This window comes from Sinohyriopsis cumingii, chromosome 14 (genome assembly GCF_028554795.1).
Source record: "Sinohyriopsis cumingii isolate HCF-2022 chromosome 14, ASM2855479v2, whole genome shotgun sequence".
Lineage (NCBI taxonomy): Eukaryota > Metazoa > Mollusca > Bivalvia > Unionida > Unionidae > Sinohyriopsis > Sinohyriopsis cumingii.
Genome location: NC_142974.1, coordinates 46,971,926 through 46,987,391, shown reverse-complemented (window position 1 = coordinate 46,987,391; position 15,466 = coordinate 46,971,926). Strand labels below are relative to the sequence as shown.

At 34.7% G+C, this 15,466-nt stretch overlaps 1 protein-coding gene across 2 annotated transcripts in view; it reads right to left on the bottom strand.

The window, feature by feature from the left end:
• The window catches only part of LOC149783707 (DNA mismatch repair protein Msh6-like), a 73,072-nt gene extending 58,983 nt beyond the window's left edge, over positions 1 to 14,089 (bottom strand). For both annotated transcript variants that reach the window (XM_089931947.1, XM_089931948.1), the window contains exons 1-6: positions 13,859 to 14,089; positions 9,936 to 10,110; positions 7,438 to 7,646; positions 5,745 to 5,818; positions 3,803 to 3,914; positions 1,636 to 1,769 (exon numbers count right to left, since the gene is read on the bottom strand). In XM_089931947.1, coding sequence (XP_089788073.1) covers positions 1,636 to 1,769; positions 3,803 to 3,914; positions 5,745 to 5,818; positions 7,438 to 7,646; positions 9,936 to 10,110; positions 13,859 to 14,036 — 882 coding nt within the window. In that variant the 5' untranslated portion in view covers positions 14,037 to 14,089. The remainder of the gene's footprint in view (positions 1 to 1,635; positions 1,770 to 3,802; positions 3,915 to 5,744; positions 5,819 to 7,437; positions 7,647 to 9,935; positions 10,111 to 13,858) is intronic.
• Between the last annotated feature and the right edge of the window lie 1,377 nt (positions 14,090 to 15,466).

Below are 15,466 nucleotides of genomic sequence, written 5' to 3'. Positions count from 1 at the left end.
AGTTTACCTCATTTACATACAGAGCGCACTAGACAAAATTAGAACCTTTCTTATGAAAATGCCATGTCAAAATGATGTTCCATTTAAGACTCGCAATAACAAGATTTTCAAAATGTCCTGCATGGTGATGATAGTACACATCAGACGGACAGATGTTTTCTGGCAAAAATCCTATGTGGTATGACTTTTTGTTTAGGAGACGCAGAACATTATCATGATTTTCAAGATGGCCAGTACCATTCCCATTTAAGACTTCATAACATCCTTTGGTGAAATCATGATGTTAAAACAATCCAAGACAAAACAATAACAAGATTTTTAATATGGTGACCATACTCAAGATCAGGTTACCACCATTTTCATTTATCCACAACTAGATATCTTAAGACTTTCAGTTAAAACCCTTTTTTTGATATGATGATCAATATTGGCAAAGTAGCAGAAACATGATTTCAAGATGATTACTCTGGCAGCCATATTGGATGTCCAAGCAACACCATTTTTATTTATGACCAACTAGACTATGGTATGAATCTTTGTGTAATTTTTTACAAAAATCCTCCAAGCAGTTTAGGAGGAAGTGATAATGACAAAACAGAGGAAAAACTGACCATCCCATATGCTCTCCTGTTCCATGACGAGAAGATCTAAAAAATGTATCAACTGCTTGATTAGGAGGCTATTACAACTGCAAAACTAATTTATTGGTGTGGTTTGGTTTGGTGTTTTATGACACAAAAATCAAATAGGACATTAAGTGCCACAGCAACTGGAGTGAAGTGCCTTGTTCAAGGACATGGCACAGTAGCTAGCCTACGATGCTCCAAACTTGTGTCCATTGATCAGATACTTCCCTCTGCAAAACCTAAGCTCCTGTCTCCATTAGTAGCCTCTGATGACAGAGAAAGAACGCAGTGGGCCTATTCTACAACCCCAATTAGAGGATGAATTATGACCCTTATTACATCAGGTCTGTTACATTAAGAAGTGATACTGAATAAGTCTAAAGGCGGGGGAGGGGGAGTGGTAGCTCTGTTTTAAGAGTACTGAACTCAAAACGAAGGGTCACAGCTTCAATACCCACAAATGTCAGACAGGGAGCTGCCTCGGTATGTCACAGGGAAAGGCACTTCCCATTTCCTCAGCATGATATAGCCAATGTGATAAAGGTACCATTAAAAACAAGCCAATAACAACATCATATAGAGTATAACACCATGAACAATGAAAAAGCACATTCTAATTATATTTTTGCTGTATTTGTTAGTTCCAACTACGTTCAAACTGTCCTTTGTACTATTTGGTGATGAGATGGATTTGACTAACATCCTTATCATCATGACACCTCAAGTCTGATAATAACTTATTTAAATGAAGAAACATTGTAACCATAATGTATACAGGGACCAATAAAACGAACACGAAGTGATTACAAAGTTTACGTTATTGTTCTGTGACCCAAGTCGAATTCAAATCATATTATGCAACTCGCCCTGATTTGATAACCACATTGCACCCAACACTTTAACCTAAGGCTAGTGCTCAATGTATGCTAGTGCAAAGTCTCATTTTAACTTGTCCTGACAAGATTAGAGATAACAAATCAGATGGGAGTGGATAAGCAGAAAATCTTACTGCCATTTTAACAGGAGAATCCATCTCTGACTCCATATCAGGTTCCGACACTTGATCTTCATCCACTCCACTACTAACATCATCATCAGAACTCAGATCTTCATCTTCATCCGACTCCAGTTTAAACTCGTCAGCTGAAATCAAAGATGACCAGAGATTAGTGTCAGCATTTAAAACAATAGTGTAACTTAAGTGTCATGGCAGGCATGGGGTTTGCTTTGTATCTGCTTGTTATCTTTCTTTTTGTTCTGGGCAGATATCATACATTGTGTAAATGAAAAATGAACAATTTTAACTACGTAAATATTTACTGCATACCTACCAATCTTAACAAGGCCTTCTCAGTAAGGAAGTCAAATTTGTTTCCATAAGTTGGACCTGTTTTCAGTAAGGTGTAATAAAACAGAAGGTTCCACTATTGTCGCAATGGAAAACATGCATTGAAAAGTCCATATTTGTTATTCAGGACTGATGCAGCGACAGTAAACATTGTGTTCAACTAAAAAAATATAAAATTAACTTGAACCTTAAGTACCTCCTTTAACATTTTACAAAGTGCAGTTCAAACCCCTACTGAGCTCAATGGTTTCTTGATAATTCTCAACCTGACATAATCCTTAAAACAAATTAAATCTCTTCATCTTTCCCACCATGTTTACCTACAGCGGAAAAGCACCATCAAAACATTACAAGGATATGTCACCCTTTCTAAAAGAAATTTAAAAACATTAACTGCCCAATACCATTAAGATAAAAACAAGGTTTAACACCTACAACCTGATCTTGGTCACAGATCCGAGGATTGGTTTAAGTAAAGCAAATTTACATTATTTTTTTAAATGACATGGCACATTCTCATTTTAAATGTATTTCATATCTTTATTAACTGACAAATAATGGAATATACAATTTTTAAAAAAAAGGTGAAATTACTTTTTATTGAAGTACACACACCGCTAGCTTAAATGTACCAGGCAAAATATACAAAGGTACAAAATGATTTTTTACTTTTACCTAAGTACAGTAGAGATAGTTCATTATATACCTGGACAGAGTGTTTCCACCATTATTATGAGTTCAAACTCCCTAGCAAAATTCCTAAATAATGTGAATTCCAGAAAGGCTTTGTGATAATGTTCCATCATTACAATATTTAACTGCTTACAGCATTTGATTTGTGTGATCTGCCTAAGAAAATTAGCTCAATTACAACATTTTTGTATCACTTGATCCACGAAAGCCAGATAAATAATGGTGGTCATTTAAACAACAAAAGCACCTTGTAACAAAAGCATCATAAAAAAAGGCCTTACAAAGGTGCCAGACAACAAAGGTGTGATAATCCCAACTTATTCCTAATCAGTACATTATAATCATTGATTGCAGGTTCAATGTAATTAAAGCATGAATGCAAATAAATGATTTGGTGTTTTTTTAAATTTAATTTTATAAATGTTTTTTAAACTATCACATTCTGCCTGTATATTGACTAACGGAGCACAGCTAGTAGCAAATCTCTCATTCTCATGTTGAAATAGGACTTGTAAAAATGGCTGAAAATTCTCCCATCAGAAAAAGATAAAAATGCCTCTTTGGACAAAAAAGCTATCTCAGATGAAAAATGTCAACAAAAATATCTCAGATTAATAAGAAAAACTGATCACAACTGACAATTGCTTTCCATGCAAATAAATAAGGGACTAAGATATCCTCACATAAAAATTACTAATATTATTTAAAGGTTGATAGATGTACCCATTTGTTGACACATTCATCGGATGCTAAAACTTGCTGATTTATCTTTTTATTCATGATAACATGTATTTATACATATGTATGTTGAAAATTGTATTTTGATTTCATAAAGTTCTGATGGTGATCACATGAGCATAAACTGTTTAATGCATGTATGTCCAACATCAATGACACAGTAACATCTTGAAAAATAAACAAATTTGCATTATGTTCTTCATTTATAACATTGTAAAGTTCTCATATACTATAAACAATCTTCGTTGTACAAGTATCTCCATTCAGATGATTTTGTTATTGCCATGGTTGTTATTTCAGATTCTCCTTGAATTGTTAAATTCCTGTTATTGTAATGATTTCAAAACCTTTAAGAAATATCAATGCAAAACATGGCAAGTATTGGACATCATACTACCTGAATCACCAGAGTCTCCACTATCTTCAATCATGATCTTTCTTCTCTTGGTCTTACGTTCTGATCGCCTTCTACCCTTCTGAGGTGATTTTTTTGGTGTTCTTTCTGGAGTCTACAATGTGAAATGAAGTGTGCACAAAATCTGAAATGCATACATTTATCACAAATTGTATATATACTATGCCCTTAAAAATGACATACCTTTGTATAAAAAGGAAAGACTGAATTTTGCATGTAAAACAACACACCTGGATGGTGCCCTAAGATGTACACTTTTAATGTAATCCAACTGTAGGCTGGGTTCTGCACTGAAAATCACCCCAACAATCCATGGACCTGTAAGTGTTTAGCAAAGTCTGCAAGTCAAATTCACCACAAAGGCAAGTTGGAAATGAGTGTTGTGGTAAATGTTAACAGTAAAAACAAATAAGTAAAATTTATCACAATACATGTTCATTAACTTAACACAACAGAAGGGAAACTGGGAAATACAAGTGTTATATTTCTCTTAAACTTGTTGATTATGCATGTTACATACAACAGCTTGACACAGAGTAATACTAAACAGGTCTTCATACTTTCTACATAAGACACTTATAAGGAACTGACTATGGCGTAACCAGTCGACATGATTAATCATGTTGTGTAAGTTCTTCAGTTAACTGGCAGATATGTTTAGGAGAAGAACCCAAAGTTCCATACAGCTGTTATACTTGAACTAATGGTGACTTCTGAATTTGTAAAAATTCCATAAAGAACTCTGTGACTCATGACGATTACAATTAAAATTCAATGACATTTGCTTTTATTCTCTTGATAAAGTGTCAAGTGAAAAAGTTCAGTTTTTCCCCATCTCTGATCAATATTTTCAAAATTAAAGCTGGGAATAAATGTATTGTTTCTTCTGTCTGGTGGCTGTATCCAAGTTCCAAAAATGTTATTATCATCCACAGTTTCTCTTTACATGAACACTACAAAATACGAGCCCCCTGTTCAATTGGTGGAGAGGGAAAGTAGTAACACTCACAATATTAATGAAATATTTCGGGTGAATACCCACTCAATGTCACATTAAAGTTAAGTTCACAGATTTAATTCCAGGCATCTCCTACACTTTTTAAATTGCCTCTTCGTTTCAGTTCAATGCCTGCAATGTGTGCTCAAGCCAGAAGTCATAAAAGGATTTAATAATCAGGCATGATGTTGGAGTCAGAAAATAATTGCGAAAAACTAAATGTAAACCAACGGCCCAGGTGGTCTCAAGATTGCTCACCCATCTGATATCTACACAAAAAAAACCAAACTAACAAAAATATGGAGCAGCACAGCGCTTTCAGGAGAAATTTCTTACGACCATATGAGGTAAAAACAAGATCAGTTATATGTGACAGGACAATACATTAACAGATTTGTAATGCATGTGAGATGACAATTTCAACACATCTGTTATGCATGTGAGATGAGAATTTCAACACATCTGTTATGCATGTGAAATGAAAATATATTGTTCAACAGAAATATTTTTATGCATGTGACATTCTTTGCTTTGAGAATATTATTCAAAGATAATACATTAAAATAATTCTTGACAACACCTGAAATTTTCAAATGGCTCATAGTCTATCCCAACTCCGCATTACAAACATAGAAAAATGAGCTGCAAGCCATCATTAGGACCAAATGTTGTTCACAACAAGGAAGATCCACCCAAAAAATTCATTTTTGCAAGTACCCTTTGTCCTTGGATACGTTTCTGATGGCTTGGGGGGGGTGGGGAAGTCTTATTCTGGCAGGGTGTGTGTGTCTTATTCAAAGCTGAATCATTTTATACTGGAATTCGAAAAGCAGTACTTTTTAAATTACAACATACAACAAAATGCAATGCTAAAATTAAACCAAGATGCATTATGGTTGAACAGAGAATAAACTGAAAAGCATCTACCTTTGCATCACCATTTTTATGATCCTTATTTTCTTTGCTGTCTTCTTCATCCATTTCGTCATCAAAGATAGCAGCTAGAACAGAAACAATTTATATTAAGCAGACTTAAAAATGATGCACTTTCTTGCCATCTCTGCAGTACTGCATTTAAATCCGTTTTTGTATATTACTGCAAGATCAAAAATAATGAAGCATTTTTCTCCAAGAAAACAAAATAACAAATTTGTTATTATTCACTGATATCTGACAGATCAGCAACAATGTCTCAAGCATCTCTCCCATATTTTCCAAGATTTCAGGATAAGAATATTTCTTCTTTTTAACTGCATCATGTTGAAACGATCTCCAATATTCTTCAGAGATAACAAGATTTTCAAATTAGCTGCAGTGGTGGCTTTTCTTGTCATTAGATTGGCACTTTTTTCATCTGTAACTAAGCAGGCATCAAGATAAATCTCTTCATGAAAACCCCATGTCAATATGACCATTCAGAGAAATTGGCAAGTGCAAGGTTTTCAAGACAGTCTTTGTGACAGCCATATTGGAAGTACAATTGGCACCATTTTTATTTAGGTATCGTATGTCTAGTAGTGACAAGCCCATGTTCATACAGCCATTCATTTGGGAGGAGTTGAAATAATATTTTCAAAATGGCCACAATGGCAGCCATATTGAGGATCAATCTGCATCAGTTTCATTTCGGACCAACTAGATAACATGAGAACTCTTCTGATTAAAACACCCTGTCAAAATGACTTATCTGAGTGAAGTAGCAAAAAAAAGATTATCTCAATGGCCATTATCATGCCCATACCTGATCTCAGATCTTCAACATTTTAATTTAGGACTAACAAGACATTATAAAAAGTCCTTCTGGTGAGAACTCTGTGTAGGTTTTCCCTTTCCATTTTAGAGAAGCAACAGTGAGATTTTCAAGATGGCTATCTCATTGGCTATACTGGATATCAGACTGGCACCATTTCCATTTAAGACCAACCAGGTATAAAACAAAGTCTTTGGGTCACCGTGTTGAACACATTGCAGTCAGACTGGTACCATTTCTGTGAAAACCCCAAGGCGATTATATTCTGGAGAAGTGAATACTAATTTTTTTAGATGGCCACTGTGGTAAATTACACTGGATGTTTAAGTGCCAGAAGTTTCATTCATGACAACTAGAGAAAAGTTTTAGTAAAAAATTCCATGTTGATACAACCACCCATTCCGGAGGAGCATTTGATTAGGCAAATAGATGGCAAATCATCAAAATGAACCTGGGCATATGGTGTACAACTGACATTTATGTGTAGAAACTATTTTTCTTCTTTCAGTCAGCAACCTTGACCATTTGACTGCAAAAATGATAGAATTCTCTCTCATTCCATGCAACCTATTAACAAAGTTAATGCATTTTTCTGTTTTCCGTCATGGTGACCTCGACCTATTGTTAATCAAAACTCAGTTTGGTTCTTCCTTACCACATGTACAAGCAAAGGATTGGTAACAACATATGGAGAACTTGAGATGCAAAAACGAATCTGGTAATAGATGGACTTCATAAATTAGAAATGTAACCTAATTACTCTGGGTGTGAGAAATACTTTTGTTCGGTAATTTGTTTTCTCTGTAACATTCCATCAGAAGAACATAAAAATAGTTATCAAAAACCAGATATACTAAAAGTACTACACACGATCAAAGTCCATATCTTCCTCCTCCTCCTCTTCATCCTCATCATCTGATGGTCTAAGTTCCACAACGAGCTTTGATCTGTCTTCATGATTCATCTTCAATGCTTTATCAGCCTCCTCCATTCCTTTATGGACCAATGGCGATGTTGAATAAAACAGGCCTCCTTTTATGCAGTTAGAATCCTCACTACCTTGGTATGGTTTTACATTCCTATTGGGTAAACAACATTCATTGTAAATGGCATGTGATAGATGCATATTGTGTTCTTTTCTCTACTAATGACCATGACCTTTGAGGAATTGATTGCATAAGTTGTGCATGTGAATAAATTTTTATATAAAAATATCTGCATGGATTAAAAAAATAATGACTGTCTTAATAAGGAAACTGGTATGCATTATCCCTTACTGTGACCTTGACCTTCAGGCAGGGTGTGATGCTGACAAGATAAACAAAAATGCTAAAAAGTTTAATGTCAGTGGTTCAAAAGTTCAAGGATATAAATCAGTTACATTTTCCTTCCTGTGAACTTCACATTGAAGCAAAGGGCATGGCTAGAGTTTGCAACACACAGGCTATACACAATAAATATTTGGTTAGAGTTTCATTAAAATGTTTTCAGTTATACTCAAGACAAGGACACAAGATGGACTTACAGTTTAACTTGCATTTACCATGAGAGTCAAAAAGGGGGCATGGTTATGGTACATGACATGCAATCTGTCATAATGCATACAACTACAGTTTCATCAGTATCTCTCCAACCATTACAAAGTTATGGACCAAACAAGATAATTTTAACAACGGATGAAGTGTCCTACAGACCAAGGCCAGGATTAAGTCAGGTGTGTAAAAAAAATACAATATGTTGTTTATAACATTAAATCTGTTGCCAAGTGATACTTAGTATAGTATACAGAATATGCTTATAAAATGACCCTCTTCATGATACCCTTCAGTCTGTGGATATGGTGATAAGATTCCAATAAAATGTTGTCATTACCCTTTATCATAACTGTTGCTTTAATTATTTCACCAAAGTTTTGTTCTTGGCCTCTTGAAAACGAATTATAATGTGATTAACATAATAAAATTATTTGTTTGTATGCATAATTATGACTCAGCTTGAAAGAATATCATCCAGTATAAGGTACCCTCATATATTACACATATATTTTACAGTCTCCATTAACATCATTATAATAAGGGTCACTGTACTGTCAATGTACATGTTACCAACTTTGATACATATTGTGATTCTTACAAACCATGACTTTAAAGTGACCAATCTGATTAATCTGATGCCATTCCTACTCAACCAAATATAAAAACTCCAGATTATCCAAATTTCTGACAAAAAATTTCATTTTCAGGGTTGCAAAATAAAGTAAATTTATACACATTTTATAAATAAAACAAAAAACCAAAAACAATTTATAATTATTTCAATCATGAAATGAGAGCAAAAAACTATTATGGACAGAAGCATAAACGCATTGTATCAAAAGAGAAAATGACTGTGCTTATCATATGATGAAAATCCCCATAACAAACACCTCTGCTACTGAAGTTCTGAACACTTCTGGTGTGTTACTTCCATTTATTGTGTGAGTGATTTGGATTTTTAACGTAGCTTTAACAATTTTTCAGTCACACTGCTACGATGTCTGCAGTGTAGCAGTTTAAAGTGATGCCTAGCACTGGGGAATCATGCCGCAGACATGTAGCATGATGTCCCACCCAGTCACATTATCTTAACACCAGGCCGACCAGTCCTAAGACTGACCTCTTAATGCTGAGTGCCTAGCGAGGCAGCTGTTAGTACCATTTTTAAAGAATTTGGTATGACTGCCGGGGTTCAAACCCACGACCTCCCATATCCAGAGCAGATGCTCTAATCACTAGGCCACTGGAGCGGTGTCCTTTTATTGTAACACAAGGTAATTGCATACCTGTTGCAATGTAAGTTTTACTTACAACATAAGGTGCATCAAAAATGCATCATTTTCAGTTAAAACAATTATTTATCAAGCCTTTGTATCAGTTTCTTATCAGAAACTCTCAATGAAGATTTGGACATTTTATAGCTTGTTGAAAAGCAAGTTCTGTTGGGCATATACAGCGCATGTACGAATATTTATTTTTCATTCCAAAGTGAATCACCATCCACAGAGTACTGTAAATTCAATTTTTATCATACATGCTTTCCTGGATTGGAAGTTTAATAATGTATATACTCTCTTATGAGTCCAACTGCAAATATAGACCACGATCTGCTGGTAAATAATGTACTAACATATAAGGGTCTGTGCTGTTTATTTTACTAATGACTATTAAATGATAAGACCCAGAGCTGCTAACTCTTTATGCAACAGTAGATCTAAGTCTGTGCACACTGCAGTTCAACTCAACTTATAAGCAAGTATATATAGTGTATGTTCTCAATCATTACTCTGAAAGACAGAATACACAGTTTTGCAAGTTTCATCTGTTTTGTACCTGGTTTTAATCCATGCCCGGCTGGGAGGTTGATCAAAGAACTGGACGTGGATCTGTGCAGTCTTGCCACCCTTGTAGTGTGTGTTATCTGTAGGATGATTACATACCAAACTCGGCCACCAAGGGTAGCCTTCCAACTTGGCCCATACAAGGTCGCTCACCTGGAACTCAGTCTCTGTAATTACAAAGGACAATATTGTTAATGATGTTGGCTATATGTTATCAGACATACTCGTTTCATTAGCAAAAATGTACCACAAATTAACCACCTTTTGCATTCCTTGACTAACATTTGATCTCCAAGCAACTGAAAGGTTGATCATACATCTGAAAATTATGACTCGGGTGAGGGAGCATCTCAAAATCTGTAAACTACAGTCTACAAAATATGACTGGCTCAAACGGAACCAGATTCATAGGTCTTAAACTGTACTCTTTGAGCTAATTTTGTGGTTCACATGTGTTCTGCACAGTTGGGATGTTTTGAAAATCAATAGAACATGTAGTCGATCGATGTAAACTTCAGGTGGAAAATGTATAATTCTTCTATGTAACAGGATTCCTAAAGCTGCACCAAGTTAATGGTATGTAGGAACTTACTTCTGCATCTACCACTACTCTCAGATTAATGAGGGAATGTGTTGCTGAGTTGCAAACAAGTTTGTCCCAGCAGGCAAAATTAGCGCAATTCATGTTTTGGATCCTGTAACTTCAGTTTGGTGCCATGCAGAAAAATCAGTGACGACTTGATGAATAGAAAAATATCTCAAAAGTAAAACAAGCTATAGATTATGGTTGTATGCCTTCAAACAGCAGATGGAAATCATGGGTCAAGAGTTAAATTAAGTTTTTGGAAGTTACTTACCTTGTCTCTTTTACAGTACGATAGGCAGGGTCCTTTAACAGAATGGGTCATGATGGTAATCTGTGGATATTTTTTCACTTTGTGTGATTGTTTTCTGGAACATTAAGTTTACACTGAGTACCTGTGATTCGACCAAATGCCACCTCAAGTTGTTTTCATGTGCTTTGTTCGCAAGTCTTAATAATGTCAAATGCCTTAGCAAGAACCTCTATCAAATTATTATAGTACAACTCATGCATGAGTTCTGAGTAACTTTTTGCAGCTATAAGTGTCATTTTGGAGAATTTTATTACATATACCTTTTCATGGCATTTATTCACTTTATTCAATTTTCCATTGATGATTATTGGATAAATTCATCGAAAAATGCTTAACAGCAAATTCAGTTATAACATACTTTGACATTTTTAGGCAGAGTCAAGCATGCAGGGTGATCTTGTGTAAACTGTTTTTTGTCACGTTCTATGATGCAAGAAGGAACATGTCTGCAGTTGAGAAAAAGTACTACAAGCATAAACGGACACGACAATGTCATTTATAAGCAAAGCCTGGGGAAAAAAACCTGCAAACAAGTCCAATAAATTGGAGGCAATTATATAACTTCATATACATCCTTTGAATGGTATAAGTCTTTTATTTCAATTCGTACATAATACCTAGTTTTCCCAAACAATTATGTTCTTTCATATACATAAAAGACATCACAAACATGGATGCGAAGTCAGAATTATTTTTGGTTATAATTTACATCAGTGGTCAGCAACCAATTTTACCTAGCATGCCACTTTTTTCAGGATTAATTACAAAATGAATGAGTGTGTGCCACCAGTAAGAGAGCAATACTGTTAAAATCAAGATTTTTGGCTGCCCTTTGTGTGCCACACAAAACCTTTTGACATGACACCTTTTAGCATGTGTGCCATAGGTTGCCTACCCGATTTACATCATGCTAAATTATCATTTTGAAGAGAAGTCATATGTACGTGATGAGAATAAAACTTGTTGCATGTTACTCCGCTATCCCATTCAAAGAAAAACATCAAACAGGAGATGAATGAAAATGCGTGTAACATCTTGTTCATGCAATCATATATCGACTCCCCCTGTACTAGTAATAGTTCAACCTAACATCAACTTTCTTGAACCAGTGAAATGCCAAAATGCCATTGTAAATTTTCATAGCGACTGATCATTTTTATCTGGAAATTTTGTTATGACAATTAATCTGTTGATCACTTAAAAATCGCAACTGAATAAATTATATGCTGATTAAATTTAAAAAATAAAATTAATTTTTTAAAATTGAAATATCAGTTAATGCGCGTGCATGACCCGTGTGATTTTCACTATATACAAAGACATCTTGTGGTATCGTGTGGTATTTCATAGTGAATTGATATGCCACCTTAGTCCTACATGTAAAACCTCAATGCTGATATTTATCTTTTGGGTGTCAAGGTCTTACCGCCCAAATAACAGTGCTTTATCTTCCAATGTCATTTAACATCAGAACTACAAGTCAAATTTTCAGGAATATCTCACACACTTGGCAGCGCATATTGGCGCTTTTCTACAAATTAAAGTTATAATGTTTTAGTCAGGCTTCACATACTCTGATGTCATTTACCTACTAAATTCAAATTCCCACACAAGCAAATGGACATGTTTCAATTTCTGTTTGCCTACATTTCAGTTAAAAGTATGAAAAGAATCTTTAACGAAGTTATCTAAATACTTTCTTCAATATTAATTTATTAGTATTCATTTCGTTAAAGAAGTATACTTCAACTTAACCCGATTTTGGCATTTCTGGCTAGCCAACTGAAATGCAGATCAACAAAACTTGAAAACAAGATCCATTACTTTGGCGAGAATTTGACTTTATTAGAGAAAAAACATCAGAGTAAGTAAAGTCTGACTAGAACATTATGACTTTACTTTGTAGAAAAGGGTCGTTATTTTAGTTGCCAGTAGTGTCAAGATATTCCTAAAAATCTGACTTTCGTTACGAAGTTAGTCTACATAAAAATACGTTACACAGTGTCGTTACTTAGGCAGTAAGACCCTTACGTGCAAAACATAAATATCAGCGTCGAGGTCTTACATGTAGGACTAATGCCACCCAATTTGTATGGTTTAATCTGGGTCGAAGACTAGTCCTACAAGAAAGACATAGCACATTTTGATTTTGCTGAGGTGCTATGTCTTACTATCCAAATAACGGCCTTGTATAGCGTGTTCCGATGTCGTTGACATCGGAATGAGTAATCAAAGTTTCAGGAACATCTCACACATTCGGCAGCCTATATCGACATTTTTCCACTAATTTATGTGTAATTAATATACTTACTGTGCTGTCTTTATCCTGGTGGAATGAAAATATGACACTAGCAAATGGATGCATTTTCACGTTCCGATGACATCCATTTGAATTTGTTGCAATGCGACGGTAGTCGAGATATGCCTAAGTAAGTTCAAGTATGTTGATGTTTGGGATATGTTTCTTGAACGAAACGAACCGTTGCTTACAGTTCCAATAGGCATAATATATTTTTTATTTGTTTCGTTAATAAATAATGTTTCAACTTTATCCGATTTCAGCATTCTTGGCTTTAATCACGTTCCAGCCAACTGAAAAGTAGGCCAAAGAAACTTGAAAACGGGTCGATTTCTTTTGTGAGAATTTGAATTTATTAGAAAAAAGGCATCATAGTAAGCAAAGTCTGACTAAAACATTATAACTTTACTCTGCAGAAAAGCGTCATTATTTTAGTTGTCATTTGTGTGAAATATTCCTGAAAATTTTCCTTTCGTAACGATGTTAGTCGACATCAAAACACACTACACAGCGCCATTAGTTAGGCTGTAAGACCCTGACGCCCACAACATAAATATCAGCGTCGGGTCTTACAGGTAGGACTAGGTCGAAGACAAATATATTATCCCAAAAATCGTGATTACCCACAATGTATCTAGATATAAGTATAAAAACAGAAACTTAAGTAACGATCTTAAGTATCGGATTTTGAACACAAATTCGGACTTGTTTCGAGCGTACCCTCTTTTGACGGTGTGTTTTGATTACTTTGCGACTTCTTGTTGTTTGGCGATCGCTTTGGTGACAACACATCATTCCCGTTTGTTTCCGAATTATTGCTATTATGGGCTGCTGGACTTTTATTAAAATAAGAAAATAATGTATTTTTCTGTTTCCCGGGCGTTGATTTAGGGCCCATTTCGATAAACTTCTACCTCGTGGGTCACTTGACAATTTCTCCCGCGCCGAAACCACAACTTCCGGTCGTATATTTGGCGCAAACCAAGACACAAAACCGACCTTTATTTCCTGCAAACTCCTCATCAGGCCTGGATAATCTGGAGTTTTTATATATGAAAAAATAAATATTATTTCAATTACATGCACACAACAGTTATTAAAAAAATTAATTCAAACAACTTTGCAACATATTTCTTTCCATAAAAATTGTATTTTCGGCAAGAAGTAATGTATCATGTCCACTATTATTTAATGTCATGTCAATAACATTGTTTTCTCGCATTTGTTGTAATATCAATTCATAATTTACTTAATTGGAACTATATTGTTGTTTGCATATCATTAGCTGTTAAAAGTGTGATCTTTGGGGAAATTTCGCAATTAATCTTGTCTACATATCATTTGCAGCTGGTAATGATAATTATATGATTGACATCCATGTTCGCAATCCTTAATCATATCAATACCAAGTCTGGGAAGATAATAGCTATACTCAGTGTTTCTAAAAGTAAATCACCAACAATGATTTTTTTGTTGTTGCTGTAAATATCCTAATTTGATGTTATATATGTTAGTAATTGTTTTAAAAATATGTCATTAAATTTATTTGAAGTTTTTTAATCTAATTACAAACTAGTCTTAACTGCTTTCGTTATACTCGTTTAACATCAGTATACTCATTAAAATATGATTGGCACAAATCACACACACACACACATACACACACACACACACATCGCTGATGCTATTGTTGTGTTTGCTTTATCGAATGATGTATGTTGTACATAATCTTGCTAAATAATATTGTAATTCATTTATTGACATTTGTTTATCATGTTAAACTCCGTGTCCAGATATTGATATAGCAGCGTTGTTATTTGTTTCATTTCCGCTAATGATACAATAAATTAAAGTAACGAGACCAAGTAATATTGATAGTAATCGATGCTTTTGGTACTACTACTTACTTCAGAGGGGGGGGGGCGGGGTGAGGGGGTGTTTTGTTGTGTTGTTGTTTTGTATTGATTTTTGGGTTTGGTTTGGGGTGGGGTTTTTCCGTTTTATCGCGGGGGGGGGTATTTATATTTTAACAATTAGCTTTTTAACTTGAAAGATAACCAAATGATTGATTTCATCCTATGAAAATTAAAAATTATTAAATGTTTCTGCTTGTTTGTGTATCCATTTGTTTATGCGTTTGTTTATCAACCGATCTTTTTGCTTATGAAAGAATAACAAAGATTGTTGAAATTTACACGTTTTACTTGAAGAAAACAAGTAGAAAAGTCACGCATTCTATCTCGTGCGTTTGACATGCACAACAGAATGTGATGTATTATTATATTCTTACACACAAAATGAGACGTGCCTTCGTAATTGTGCGGGAAG